Source organism: Cyprinus carpio, chromosome A20 (assembly GCF_018340385.1).
Source record: "Cyprinus carpio isolate SPL01 chromosome A20, ASM1834038v1, whole genome shotgun sequence".
Classification (NCBI taxonomy): Eukaryota; Metazoa; Chordata; class Actinopteri; order Cypriniformes; family Cyprinidae; genus Cyprinus; species Cyprinus carpio.
The window spans coordinates 24,829,413-24,842,971 of NC_056591.1; the positions used below are offsets into that span (position 1 = coordinate 24,829,413).

At 36.7% G+C, this 13,559-nt stretch overlaps 1 protein-coding gene across 1 annotated transcript in view; it reads right to left on the reverse strand.

Annotated features, from left to right (window-relative positions):
- Positions 1–12,757, reverse strand: part of LOC109045683 (ATPase family AAA domain-containing protein 2B-like) — a 95,508-nt gene extending 82,751 nt beyond the window's left edge. Inside the window, exons 1-15 of the mRNA XM_042778228.1 lie at positions 12,478–12,757; positions 10,587–10,744; positions 10,204–10,235; positions 9,607–9,754; positions 6,093–6,189; positions 5,705–5,831; positions 5,191–5,346; positions 4,914–4,989; positions 4,332–4,433; positions 4,115–4,226; positions 3,888–4,003; positions 3,597–3,771; positions 2,692–2,780; positions 2,273–2,432; positions 647–737 (exon numbers count right to left, since the gene is read on the reverse strand). Of these exons, the coding sequence (XP_042634162.1) occupies positions 647–737; positions 2,273–2,432; positions 2,692–2,780; positions 3,597–3,771; positions 3,888–4,003; positions 4,115–4,226; positions 4,332–4,433; positions 4,914–4,989; positions 5,191–5,346; positions 5,705–5,831; positions 6,093–6,189; positions 9,607–9,754; positions 10,204–10,235; positions 10,587–10,744; positions 12,478–12,588 (1,750 nt within the window). The 5' untranslated portion in view covers positions 12,589–12,757. The remainder of the gene's footprint in view (positions 1–646; positions 738–2,272; positions 2,433–2,691; positions 2,781–3,596; positions 3,772–3,887; positions 4,004–4,114; positions 4,227–4,331; positions 4,434–4,913; positions 4,990–5,190; positions 5,347–5,704; positions 5,832–6,092; positions 6,190–9,606; positions 9,755–10,203; positions 10,236–10,586; positions 10,745–12,477) is intronic.
- Positions 12,758–13,559: the final 802 nt, after the last annotated feature.

A 13,559-nucleotide genomic window follows, 5' to 3' on the forward strand; every position in this document is an offset into this window, starting at 1 on the left:
TAACATGAACTGAGATTAATAAATCTTGTAGAAGTATTGTACATTCTTAGTTCATGTTAACTAAAATAGTTAACTAATGTTACCTAATAAACCTTATTGTAAAATGTTACCATATTATTATTATTATTATTATTAACAACATTTATTAAGAAGTACACTCTAAGTTGACAGAATAGCCTTGCTTACAGTGAAAATATTAACACTGTGTTCCATTCAACTAATTTTATATTTGGGGGAAAAAAAATGCTATTTGATTTTGGACTTCAAGTTGCAAACAATAACCAAGAAGATACATTTAAAGCAAATAAAATGCTTCAGGGAGTCAATGTTTCTACATTAATAATAAAATCTGTTGAACAAATGTTGACACCTGTGTAAAACATGGTAAATGATCTTTGATTATGGGATTACCATTTGTTTCATGTTTCATCTTCCAAATATCTGACATCAAAACACATAATGTAGTAATAGCTCACTGACTTTGAATATAGATTAAACAAACAGGTTCTGATTGCCTGTGATTTTGTCACTTTGTGCAGCATTTCACTATCAGTGAAGAAAGAAATGACTTGAAACCCAAAACATGTTCATGCTGCAACTAGTTGGGTTTAGATATAGAAAAGCATCACTTTTTGGTCCATCTTACCAACACATTTCTCAGCTAGCTCATCTATGAAGGGTTCAGCAAGCTTGGGGCTCCAGTCCCTGGTGTGGATTTCCAGAATGTGCTTTCGTGCCTGATGATGAGCATAAACACAAACACAGACAGTGTACAGATAAAACAAGGCACTTCAAAACGCACAGCAAAACTGTTTTGATCATAAACACTTAACAAAGGGGCTGGTGAAAACATAAGAGCTAACATTTGATTAGCCAGCACCCTGCTGAGAAGACAAACTACATACACATCCAGAATTAAGACCAACGCAGAGCTGAACTCATATTACAGCAACATCAAAAACAAAGCTCAGGCATAGATGACGGACACAATACTGGGGTGTAGATATTTTTTTTTACAATTATATAAGTTGTGTTTTAGTTTTTTATGTGTGTAAACTTTTCTGTTTCTATTCTTGTTTGTTTGTTGTCACCACCATTTGAGATTATTTTTTTTTTCTGTGACAAAGTATATAATAAAATAATGATGTAATGAAATATAAAAATATATATATATATATATATATATATATATATATATATATATATATATATATATATATATATATATATATATATATATTTTTTTTTTTTTACTGTGACAAAGTATATAATAAAATAATGATGTGTATATATGGAGTCTAAGACCACTAGTGTTTTTAAATTTTATTAAGTATTTGGTTTTTTACATATGATATACAAACAATGTATATATGGGGGCTGAAACCATTAGTGAAAACGTATTTGTATTTTTACAATTTAATGTAATATTTTAATTACAAATTATAAGCTGTAAATTTTTAAACAAACAAAGCCTGAATTTTTTTTTTTTTTAAATTGATGATTTTCATGCTACAGTGTATAAAAAAAATCCCAGAATTACCATGGTCTAAAACATTTGGACCCCATTAAAAAATAATATATTATTTATTACAATTATTCAACAAAATAATACTGTATTAAATTCTGTTGATCATCAATGTTTTCAATTTTTCTGGTTTCATTGATGTATATACAATATACTGATCTGTTTAATGCTCTCACCCTATTAGAAATCCTCATTTTTGTTCAATACTGCTCTGACTGGTGGACAAAGGGGGGAAAAATATAATATATATAATATTATATATCATCTAATGGTATAAATTTAAAGACATACATGAATGTAGTTAGCTTTTATTTATTTGTAGATTGAAGTGCTTAACATTTGGTCAAAATATTAGATTGACTGTAAAAATGACTTTAAGCAAGACATTTTCTTTTTTATTTATTTTTTTTGTAGGTTTAATTTATTTATTTATGTTTGTTAATTGTTTTTTTTTATATAAAGAATGATTTGTCTGATATCAGCAGAGATCAGCATGCTAAACTAATCTCATCAAAATAAACTGGAATTCCATTTGTTAAATTGTCAACGAGCTGGAACAAACAGAATCTATGAGATTATCACAGATAAAAGACGTTTTAGCAGCCAAACCAGCTGCAAAAGACTTGAAACTGAGCTATCAGACTATTTCAGGATAAGTGTTTTGAGTGAGGGACACGAGGACGCTCTGGGACTCCGAGTATCAGCTGGCTAAGAAATACACGCTGAAGTTAAAAAGGTTTTACGCACCTTTTTATCTGGCAGGTTGAACAGAAACTCCCGGTCAAAGCGTCCGGGCCTCCTGAGTGCGGGGTCGATAGAGTCGAGTCTATTTGTAGCACCGATGACCACTATCTCCCCCCGGCTGTCCAAACCATCCATCAATGCCAGCAATGTAGACACTATGGAGCTAAAAAATAACAAGATAAAACAAAATGACTGGCTAACCTTGTCAAATGTAAAATTAATAGGTGTTGTTATGTAAATGTGTGTGGTACATCAAACTCTTTAAACGAGCAAGGAAAATCTTGTTTTCCATGATACGTTCCTTGTAATACCAAAACCCTTCGTGTGGAAATCATAACAACCTCCTGATTTCTTCAGGAGCTTTTCTAATCCTGATGATGAAACCTCTGGCAATAGCCACCGCATTAATTCGAATGCATTACCTGTGAATTTGATCCTGCCTGCTGGAGCGAACAGGAGCGAGGCCATCAATCTCATCGAAAAAGATGATGGAGGGTCTCATGAGGTATGCCTACCAGGACGAGAGGAAAACATCACCAACTGGATAATCACACATCTAACACTTCAAAACAGCTGGAGAGAGAACAGAGCCTGACACCTGTTTTATAGGGATATAGGATTCACTTTAAATCTAAAAAGACAACTTGTGATACACTACAAGAATCAACAGAGAAAAAAGAAGCTTTAGAGGATAAAAATATTCTGAAAATGTCTAACACTGTTTAAAGAAAAGAGTACAGTAGAAACAAGCAGATTTGTTTTATTAAATCGTAAAAGGTAGGTTCACTTATGCTGCATAGTGTGTATATACACACACACACATACATATGTATGTATATATACATGTATGTATACACATACACACATATGTATGTATATATATACACATACACACACATTTATACATTTTTTTACAATTTAAAAAAAACTTAATATATATTATATACTTCCAAAAAATGTGGGGAAAAATTTATAGAAATCTTCTCCTAAAATAAATATAAAGAGGTTTATATAGTACATTTTCATCGTAAGCTAAGACTATTTAATCTTTATTTATTTTTTAAATAATAATAATAATCATATTTATTAATAATTATTATGTAAATGACCAAATTAATTTAAAACTGCAAACTTAAACTGCAAAGAGGTTTAACAATTGATTTAACTCTTAAACGTTTTCAAATCATCAACCCTAATCTTCTTTTACATAAAACAAACATCCAGGAATGTGCAATATCAGTTCATCAATACATATCAGCTCACAGACAAAAGAAACTAGCTCAAGGTCATACTGGGGCCAGGATTGTGAGGTCGTCTACTAGCTCACCTGGTCAAAAAGTAGGCGGAGCTGTCGTTCAGACTCTCCCACCCATTTGCTGAGGCAGTCGGCTCCCTTGCGCATGAAAAAAGACACCTTCCTGTCACCCTGACTGCATTCATTGGCCAAAGCCCGCGCCACCAGTGTCTTCCCAGTTCCTGGAGGCCCATAGAACAGACATCCTCTGCAATGAGTGGAAAACATGTTACAAACATCTTAGTGTTAACCTTGGACAGCACACCAACGGATGCACATTTACACACAAAACTAGAAAGCAATCATATAAGCAAAAACCCTTACCTTGGGGGCTGGATCTTAAACTTCTCAAACACTTCTGGATATAGTAGAGGAAAGACAACCATCTCCTTTAAAGACTGAATGTGATGGGTGAGACCTCCTACACTGTCAAACTTCACCTGCATTGAAAGAGACAAGAACATATACTAACCTGCAAAGTATCTTCTTCCTCAGTCTAAATCAACAAAGCATCAAAGAATGTAGAGGAGTATTATAACACCCAGACTCACAGAAGTGTCTAGATTCATGGGATCCACATCTGCCAAACTGGCACCCACTTTTACTCTGTCTCGAAGCACACCGCTGGCCAGATCCTCTGCCCGCAGGTTCATGGGTAGACACCTGTCACACAATAAATGTCAAAACCTTACTAAGTTCACACACTTTAGCCACGTCACACATTGAGTGAATAACAGTCATTCTGTTTGATAACTGTGTTAATGTCACCTGTTACGAGCTCGGCTCATGCTTTTGCTTTTCCGCCTCTCAAAGCGCTCTTCATCAGACGATGATGTGGATTCACTGCTGTGAATGGCATGTTTCTTTATTCTGGTGAGGAAAACACAGCAGTGTTGTTTTAGTATCGAGATTCGAATGAAGTTTTTGTTATTTTATATTAATATTTTATGAATATTTTTAGTGGTTTAATTGTTTTCATTTTAATTTAAGTTTTAGTAGTTTTGCTGTACGTTTTGTCATTTTTTAAATATGTCTATATAGTTCTTTTAATTTTTATTTCAGCTTTAATTCTAGTTTTTAACTACAGCCATTAATTTTAAATTTTACATTTTAAATAAAGAATGAGAAATGTTGCCTTGGCAGCTAGCTAAATGATGAATAAGTTTTAGTTTTTAAATATATTATATTGCTTCACTTAACTTGGAATTAATTTCCATTTATTTATTTATTGAATGTTTTAGTTAACTATAACAACACCGAAACACAGAAAATATAGCCCTCCAAAAAGGAAAAAAATAACACATGAATAGAAAATTATGGACTGGACTGCTGTAAATAATCATTATTCACCTAATATGGCTTCTTCTTGCAGGAGATCGGTGTGTGTCGAACAGAGAGCCCTTGCTTTGCTTCCTGTTCACTGGCTCTGAGAAAACACAAAGGTAACGCAATCAAAAGGCAAAATCATAATTTAAAACAGCTATTAAATGCACACGCTGCATGGTGTGGAAATATCTGCTAGTCATTAGGAATTTTTAGATGCTCCGGCATGACGAGGAAAACAGGAAGCTCAGGTAAGTGAGTCTGAGCACAGATGCTCAAGTGTGAATGTGTCCGGAGCAGGTACCTATTGGGGGTGCTTCATATCGCTGCACAGTTTTGCGCTGCCTGAGGTTATACGGTCTGTCATTCTCCTCTCCAGCCTCTTCTGCCTCATCTCCTTCATCGTCTTCATCATCATCAGCCTCCACATCCTCATCCTCCTCTCCCTCCTCATGTGACTCTTAAAAATAAAAAAAAGAGAACTCTTTAGAACAAACAGCAAACTAAACCTTTTCATCATCACAGCTGAAAATCAAAAATTTATTTATATTCAGAACTTCTGCAATAGAAAAGCCCCTTTACACTATTTTTGTGTAAAACAAAATACAAGGTAAAGGTTTAAAATAAATTAACAAAACAGATGACATTGTCAGACGCAATAAATGAAAAATTTAAACAAACAAGCCAAAAATTTTACATATGTCAAATAAAATAAGAAAATATGTCTATTTAATAATCAATGAATTAATCAAATGTATTTATGAGTTGTATTCAAACAACTGAACTGCATATAGGGCAGTTTCACAGTCCATACATACCTTCAGTGGCTTCCTCCTCTTCGGGGTCTTTTGATTTGCTCATGACTTTGTGATGCGCCTGCATTCCATACGTGTTCCTACGCAAAGATTTCCTCCTCTTCACACGGGAGTACATGTCCATGTTTTCCTGCAGCAAAAAAAAATTAAAAATCAAAATCAACAAACATCTAAATGAGAAATGTGGAAGAATCAATGGAGTTTGTGGTGTGCGAGTTTTGACTCATCAGTGGGTTCACAGCCCACACTGAAGAGAAAGGCCAATGCTTCAGAGTGAAGCAGGATTTTAATAACCTCAATGTGGGCAATCGTTTGCTTAATGAGATGGAAAATAAGGCAGCCCAATTGTTCTGCTGTTCAATCATCGGTGTTAAAGAATAGAAGAAGTCACCAGTTCAGTGTCCGTCCACATGCGGAGGCGCTCCACTTCCCGACTCTGCCGTATGCTGCTGATGTTGTCCATCTCCTGAAGAACTGCTTCTGCAGTACTAAAAACAGACATAACAGTTCACATGCATTTAATAACAAAACAACTTTTTAGTCTAATAAAACAGTTCTAAAATGGTGATACAGATCCAGATATTTAAAAATGCTAAAAAACAGTAATTAGTACCAACAGGTTTATTTTAACCCTATAAAGCCTACTGTATCATATTTGATACGCAAAATTATAAGGCCTCTAAATGATCAACATGATCAAAACTTCACCTAAAAACCTGTTCACATGCCTTCTGTCATCTGATTGATAGTTTATATTTTAATAGCAATTAGCAAGTAAATGGCATTTTAGAACTTTCAGTATAGTTTAGAACTTTTCAGTAAAAAGCTGCGCTGGAACACACCGCACAGACTATAGCCGACGGCAAACTAACACATGCGTTCTGTGCATGCGTGAGAGTAATGAGGAATGAGAGTGGAACACATCAAACGAACTAGCCCGACCGTCGCTTGCCGTCAGCATCGTCGGTTTGGTGTGTCCTGGGCTTTAAGGAGGACACGAACAAGAGGGAGAATGTGAGCACTGTGTCTCAGGTGCTGCCGTTCTCAGCTCCGTCAAAATAAATGTCTGTCACGCCGTCAAAATAAAAGTCCACCTCGAATGCATCGGCCAAACAGAAAAACTTATCGGCTGATGCCGATATTTGAAAAAAAAAGCCAAATATAGGCCTTGGTGATATATCGGTCGACCACTATATAGAATCCATAAAAGCCTGATGTATCAAATATGATACACAAAAAAAACAAAAAAAAAACACATGCAAATATGTAACTAGTACTTCATATGTCAGGCTTCACAGGCTTAATATGGAAGAATGTCATTCAGAATGAGTAAAGCAGCTCAACCCATTCATGTGCAACACCAGCAGGTCTCCTCTCTCCAATACACTTCCACCATCTGTCTTTGACTAGCAGCAACATGTTTCCTCATAATAAAAACCTGATTAGGACACAACCCAATAAATGCATCATTAAAAATGTATTTCAAAGTCAACCTTTTTTAATACACAGCCAATATAATCATAATATATATAAACACACAATTATTTTAAAAGATGTGAGAGTTGTTTATGAAAACCCCAAAGCAAAGAAACCATGTCAATTAAATCCACTTTTATAAACCCAACCAATCTATTCACAATGAAAGTGTCCAAACTGCAATATTTCACATATATACATAATACCTGCAAAGTCTCTAATATGTAAACAAAATTATTTACACACTAAACCCAGCAGAAACTCCTGCACAATCTACATATTTTTAAAGGGGTCATATGATGTTGCTAAGAAGAACATTATTTTGTGTATTTTGGTGTTATGAAATGTTTATGCGGTTTAGGTTCAAAAAACACATTATTTTCCACATACTTTCCACATTATTGTTTCTCCTCTATGCCCCGCCTTTCTGAAATGCATCGTTTTTTACAAAGCTCAACAGTCTGAAAAGCAAGGTGTGCTCTGATTGAACGCTCTGCTATCCAGTGTGTTGTGATTGGCCGAATGCTTCAAGCGTGTGACGGAAATGTTATGCCCCTCGTCATACTGTGATGCCATGTCTTGGTCAGAACACCGGCGTGACAAGACAAAAACAATAAAACCTTTTACAAACGAGCCATTTGTTGCAGTGGGGACATAATTATGGATTATAATGACTTCTACTGTCTTTTTATGCATTGCATCGCACCACATAAACATAAAACCAAGTGTGCATTTGTGATCGGAGAAGTGACAAACAACAAGCGCTACTCTACACTGCTCAGAATCAGTGGCAAATCCCTTAAATATGTAAACGTACTTACAGACTGTGAGTCAGAACAGCCGGGATTGTAATCTACTCTCCCAGGATCAGGAAACAGTCCTCCATAAAATGCACTGCACACATCTGAATATTTGGGTTTAACTGTTCTGGAACAGTGTTGTAAATACAACTTAACCACTGATTTCTAGTGGTGTCCTCTTTTGGAAGGCCAAACAAAGTATTTTCGCTTTCACAACAAAACACACAGCATCTCCACAACATGGTGGCAGCAACAATACTACAGCGAAAATCAAAGTTACGCCTTCTTTCTTTGCGTGAACATTTTGGGCGGCGTTATGCAAATCTTTCCATATTGTGACGTAGACATGTTGGGGCGTGTTTAAACGAGGCGTTTTTGGAGATCGTGAACAAGTCTTAACTTTTAGAAAAACTCTTTGGGTTTGAGACTTTAGTCTTTGCAACTTTAGGGATCGTATCTATTCATGAACAGCTTGTAACACTCCAAAGAGAAAGGAAAACTTGAAATCGGATCATATGACCCCTTTAAATGCTCATGATAACAAACATCACTACCTGCAGTTCACAACAATTGCCTGCTGGCTGGCGTTTATCCTTGATATTTGCATAAAGTTTAGCATTTATGAACTGTTTGCTGCTCTCAGCATTTTATCCAATCCACTGTCAATCCCACAATCCACAATGTGAGCATGTTGCTTGGCTCTTATAGGAATTAACTGAAACATTCCAGCAGCGTAAACACACCATACGTCTTCATCTACGTCAAACCACAAATGTGCGTTCAATCACAGGTTTTGACAGTTTTAGGGATAATCACAGAAACTTTCCTTAAGACAGACATGACAGCAAATGTATTCGCAGTATAAAAGATCTCCAGATGAGAGGAATTTAAATGAAGTACTTAAATACCACAGAAGCTCATCAAGTATGAAATATCACCCAAGAGTGGATACATGTCATTTGTAAAAATTTCTAACAAAGACTTAGAGGTTTAACGAAGCAAGGTCTTCATCTTTTGAAGTACAGCTGGAACCTACTCAAGCATCCCAGGGATACATGTAGCCTTGGCTGAGAACCACCAATTTTATCATAAACCATTATGTGCATGAATGCAAGCTGAACAAATGCCGTCACCACATAGCATGTCCACTTGTAGTTCTTGTTGAGCTCAAGAGTAAACATTGTTGGCTTCATCAGATGTCCTACTAATTATACACCAGCTACTCAAAACCATGAGGGAATTTCAACGTATGCACACAGTGTCCAAACAGAATATGATTTTGATACCGTGAGCTCCTAGTGGATTTATGGGGTAGAAAGCTAGTTGGTTTGTAGACAAAGGCATTTGATGCTCAAAATGTTTATAGACAAACTCTCTCAGGCAACCAGGAGTTAAAACATACGCTTAATGATTTGCTGACTGGTTGGGTCAACAATGAATGGCTGTTTAGATCACGTGTTCACGTATTCATCAGTCAAAGTTTCTGAACAAGCTGTTTAGAAGTTTAACAGCATGAAATGGTCTATCTAGAATGTTTTGAGTTTGAAAATTTACAGTACTCTTATTTCAAGACAGCTACCACCATACTTCAGGCATGAATTAGCTACGTAAACAACCTTTAGCTTTTACCTGTTGACAAGTTGGTCAAAAAGTAAACTCTGATTGAGGTGCTCGAATTGGGACTTCCTGACGCGACGGCTTCTCTTGAGCTCAACATGACCGTTCATGCGAGCGTGGGCCCCATCTGATGTGGAATCACCCCTCAGACTCATTCGACCTATGGATTACAAAGGGGTTATTAAAAACCATCGCCTGAGGAATCAGAATGACATCAAACCTGATTTTCTGAATTTTCTAAAGGCTGCATATTTGAAGCATCTATTAAAGATACTGACTGGATGGATACTGTGACCAATGATTATTTCCATTAAATCCATGGATGGATCAAGATTTGCAATACTGGGAAAATTTACTGTGTTTACAACTTCTTGTTAATTCACATTATCCAACATATATTTCCATCAATAACTTATGTATGGATGCATAGGTGACCAAATGACCATTCTATCGCGTAAACAAGTTATCTTTCGTTGTCTTAAGTTAACAAAAAAAGCTGGGAAAGAAATCTGATGTGTGTCAGTATATTGTCATTTTTGGGTGAACTCTTCCTTGTAAATGCTTAATAAAGAATCATTAAGTAAATCAAAAAGAATAATATACACTTACTGTGTCCATTCTGCAAGGCACCAGTGGACAACCTGGAAGACGATGTGGAAATCCATGAAAAATAGCTCACAACAAATAACAATAGTTCTCCTTTTAGCACATAAATAATGCTGGATATACTCTAAATGATTTTTTAAATCTTATAAGATTTTCAAAATGTGAGAGACCACAAACATGAAGACAAAAAATCCTAGATTTAACCGTTTTGCTCCTATAGTGTGTGTGGTATACCGCGATGTGGTGTCCCGACTGTAAATCTCGCAAAATCGTAAATAAAAGACTTTTTGTACAGCATTTTTTTTATTATAATGGCACGGGATCATCAAAACAGCACACAAAATACGTACTACTCATGCAACTCTACATGGATTGTCAAATCTCACCTAGTACAGTGTTTGGACATGGTCCATGAGCCTCTCTGGCCTTTACTCTGGGGACTTGGAGAAGTATCGGTAGAACTTGGTGGCGTCTGTCTGCGTGTCCGCTTGGGAGGCGGGGACAAACGTGGGCTACTGCTGTTAACATCACTGCTGGGCTCCTTCTGTAACAGACAGAGGTGTGCAAGATATTAAAAAGCTTGCAAGATCATGCAGAATACACAAAGAGAAATATAATGGCAGAACGTCCACTCTTAAACACAATCTGCACTAGGGACACTTGGCGCAATATCACAGCCGAGTCCTCGAGTCGCCTAAAAGAACCTGCGGATTCATGTGAGGCTGACTTCATTATTCTCTGCTAATCCTGTGAATGACAGACTCATGTCATCTCCCAAATTCAGATTTTATGAATTGCATGGGAAATACATTATCAAAATTGATTGATATTTCCAGGTGGTTTTCAATGACTGTGGGAAACCTTCATGAAATCAATCAATCAAACTAAAATGCTAGGTAGTGACATTATGCACTTAAAACTCATAACAAGTAAAACAAAGAATCTTCAGTTAATGCACTGACCAAATTCAACTCCAGAAAAGAGAACAAGCCCAAACCTCTTATCCCAAAAACTTGTAGCAGCGATATAGCTTTCCTTTTGTTCAAATAACTCAAAATAACCTTGGCAACTAGCACAGAACTTTATAATTAAACTGCTGACACTTTCAAAAAAGTATTGTGGTGGTACTTATGATATCGGATGGTAATAGCATGGAACTTCAAAACTGTAAATACTATGGCAGTACCTTGAAAACACGACCAAACAACTTAAAGCACTGCCATATGAGCTCGGGATGTGTTATCATCTCAGACAGTACTCTAATGTGCAAAACATCAACAAAACACAACCGTTGTCAAGAGCCGATAACACACAGCAGCTAAAGTTACACACAAAAACTCAAGTTCAAAGTTTACTTTCCAAAAAATCACGAACAATGTCTGTTTTGAGCCACAAGGGGTCTTTCTCAGCGGAGCCTTTCCCTTCCCCCAACACTAGCTTGTTTTATTGTTGAAGACACGCGGTGGACGATGCGTTTTTCATCCAAAAAGGTGTCAAACGCGGGTTTGTTTTGACGGTTTATCGGTGCGCCGGGTGCGCGTGACAGCGTGTCTCTCGAGCGCAACAAACACACACATAAACAAAACAACGCTCGATTCGTGCCAGCGAGTCGGTTCAAACGAACTGTCGCTTTCGATGATCCGATTCACTTGAGTCATCGCTCCAACGCGCTCCTAGTTCTTTTACAGATAAAAGTTTTCGAAATAATCTCAATACGTTTGTAATAAATATATAGTCTTATTTCACGTTGTACGTAAAATTATTCGTTTCATATTGGTGTTGTCACGCCAATTCTTGTTAGACAGATAAATATGTTTATACAAGCACCTGCTCGAACAATATTAAGTTATAAATGGCTGTCTGTTTTTCTGCTCTAAAGTACCATGCAAACACAGCGAATCGGTTCGCTCGAATCCTTCAAAATAACCGGCTCAAAAGAACGATTCGTTGGCGAATCGGACACCAATATAACAAAGACAACTTGGGGGCACTGACTCCATTAAACCAGCCGGCCGGCTTTAGTAAAGTCTAGCTATTGTGGGTGACAAAACACATGAAACTAAGCGACACACCGCGATGAAGCGCTGTCGTGTCATTAAACTGCCATTTATGCATCGCCAAGTGTCACTCAAGGCTCAATTTTGGGAACAAAAAAGAGGGACATCCATCCATTCATCCACCCATTCATCCATCCATCCATCTCCAAAAGGCCAGAGTGAGCAGCTCGCTAACCGGCTGGCGGAGAGAATAGGCTGCCGGTGTCTCTCTCTTCCTTACACGGCTGTTGTGCTCGTCCAAGTTTGGATTGTTCCTCTGAGACGACCTCGTCCGACCCGAGATGAAAGGACCGATGGGCTTGTGCTCCGAGCTCTTTCTGGTGTTCACCATGATTGCTGTCTGTCCCCGCTGATAGACAGATCCAATCCTGTAGCTCTTGCCAGTTGCTTTCGTTCTGACTGTGTCTCAGCTACTAGAGCCGAGGCGCCATTTCTCTTTCTCTCTCTCTCTCCCTCTGCTGTCAGCCAGCCGAAACTCTCCGGCGAGCCACTTCCGCTACAAGAGCGCGCGCTTGTTTGGCGCCACAGAAATTTTGAAAAAATTATTTATTTATTTTTATACAAAAGCTGCGCAAAAGTGCAAGAATACGTTGTTTTCTTTTAGTTATATAAATTATATATTGTATATTATGTAATATATTATGTCAATTATATATTTGGTGAAGAATGTAAAAAGTTGCGACATATTTTAACATTTTTAAAGTTAAAAAAAAATGTGTTAATTTTCTAATATTTGGCTTAGTAACCAAAAAGTGATCCACGGTCATGTTGGGTCATCCACGACTATGTTTGGACACGCTATGTCCAAAATGTTGAGCATGTACCAAAGTAGTACCGTGGTATTTTTAAGTACCTTGGACAGTACCTTGGAGTTTATCTAAGCACCATATTACCAGTTTTACTGTGCCATGCAAATTACATTTTGTTATGGTTATATTTATACTGTTGTTGGCAAAAAAGTATGAATAGGATATGGTTTAAATACAATTTATTTTAATAATTATTATCATTTCAAAACTGAAGATGTCAGGGACATTTACAGTGACTTCGAGGCTTGGAAAAGGATGGATATTTTCTTAAAATGTCATGAAAAATCATGAAAAGTCAATATGAATTTTAAATACATTATCATCCAGTGCAGATTTACTCTAACATCTTTGTTCTAATTAAGTTGTCAGGCAAAACAAAATTTGGAAAATGTCATTTCAATCATTATAGTAAAGACTGGGAAGTAATTTCCCTCCCAAGTTCAATCAGATGGTTTGACTCTGATATTGTTCTTCTGTTAGGAGTGGTGAGTAA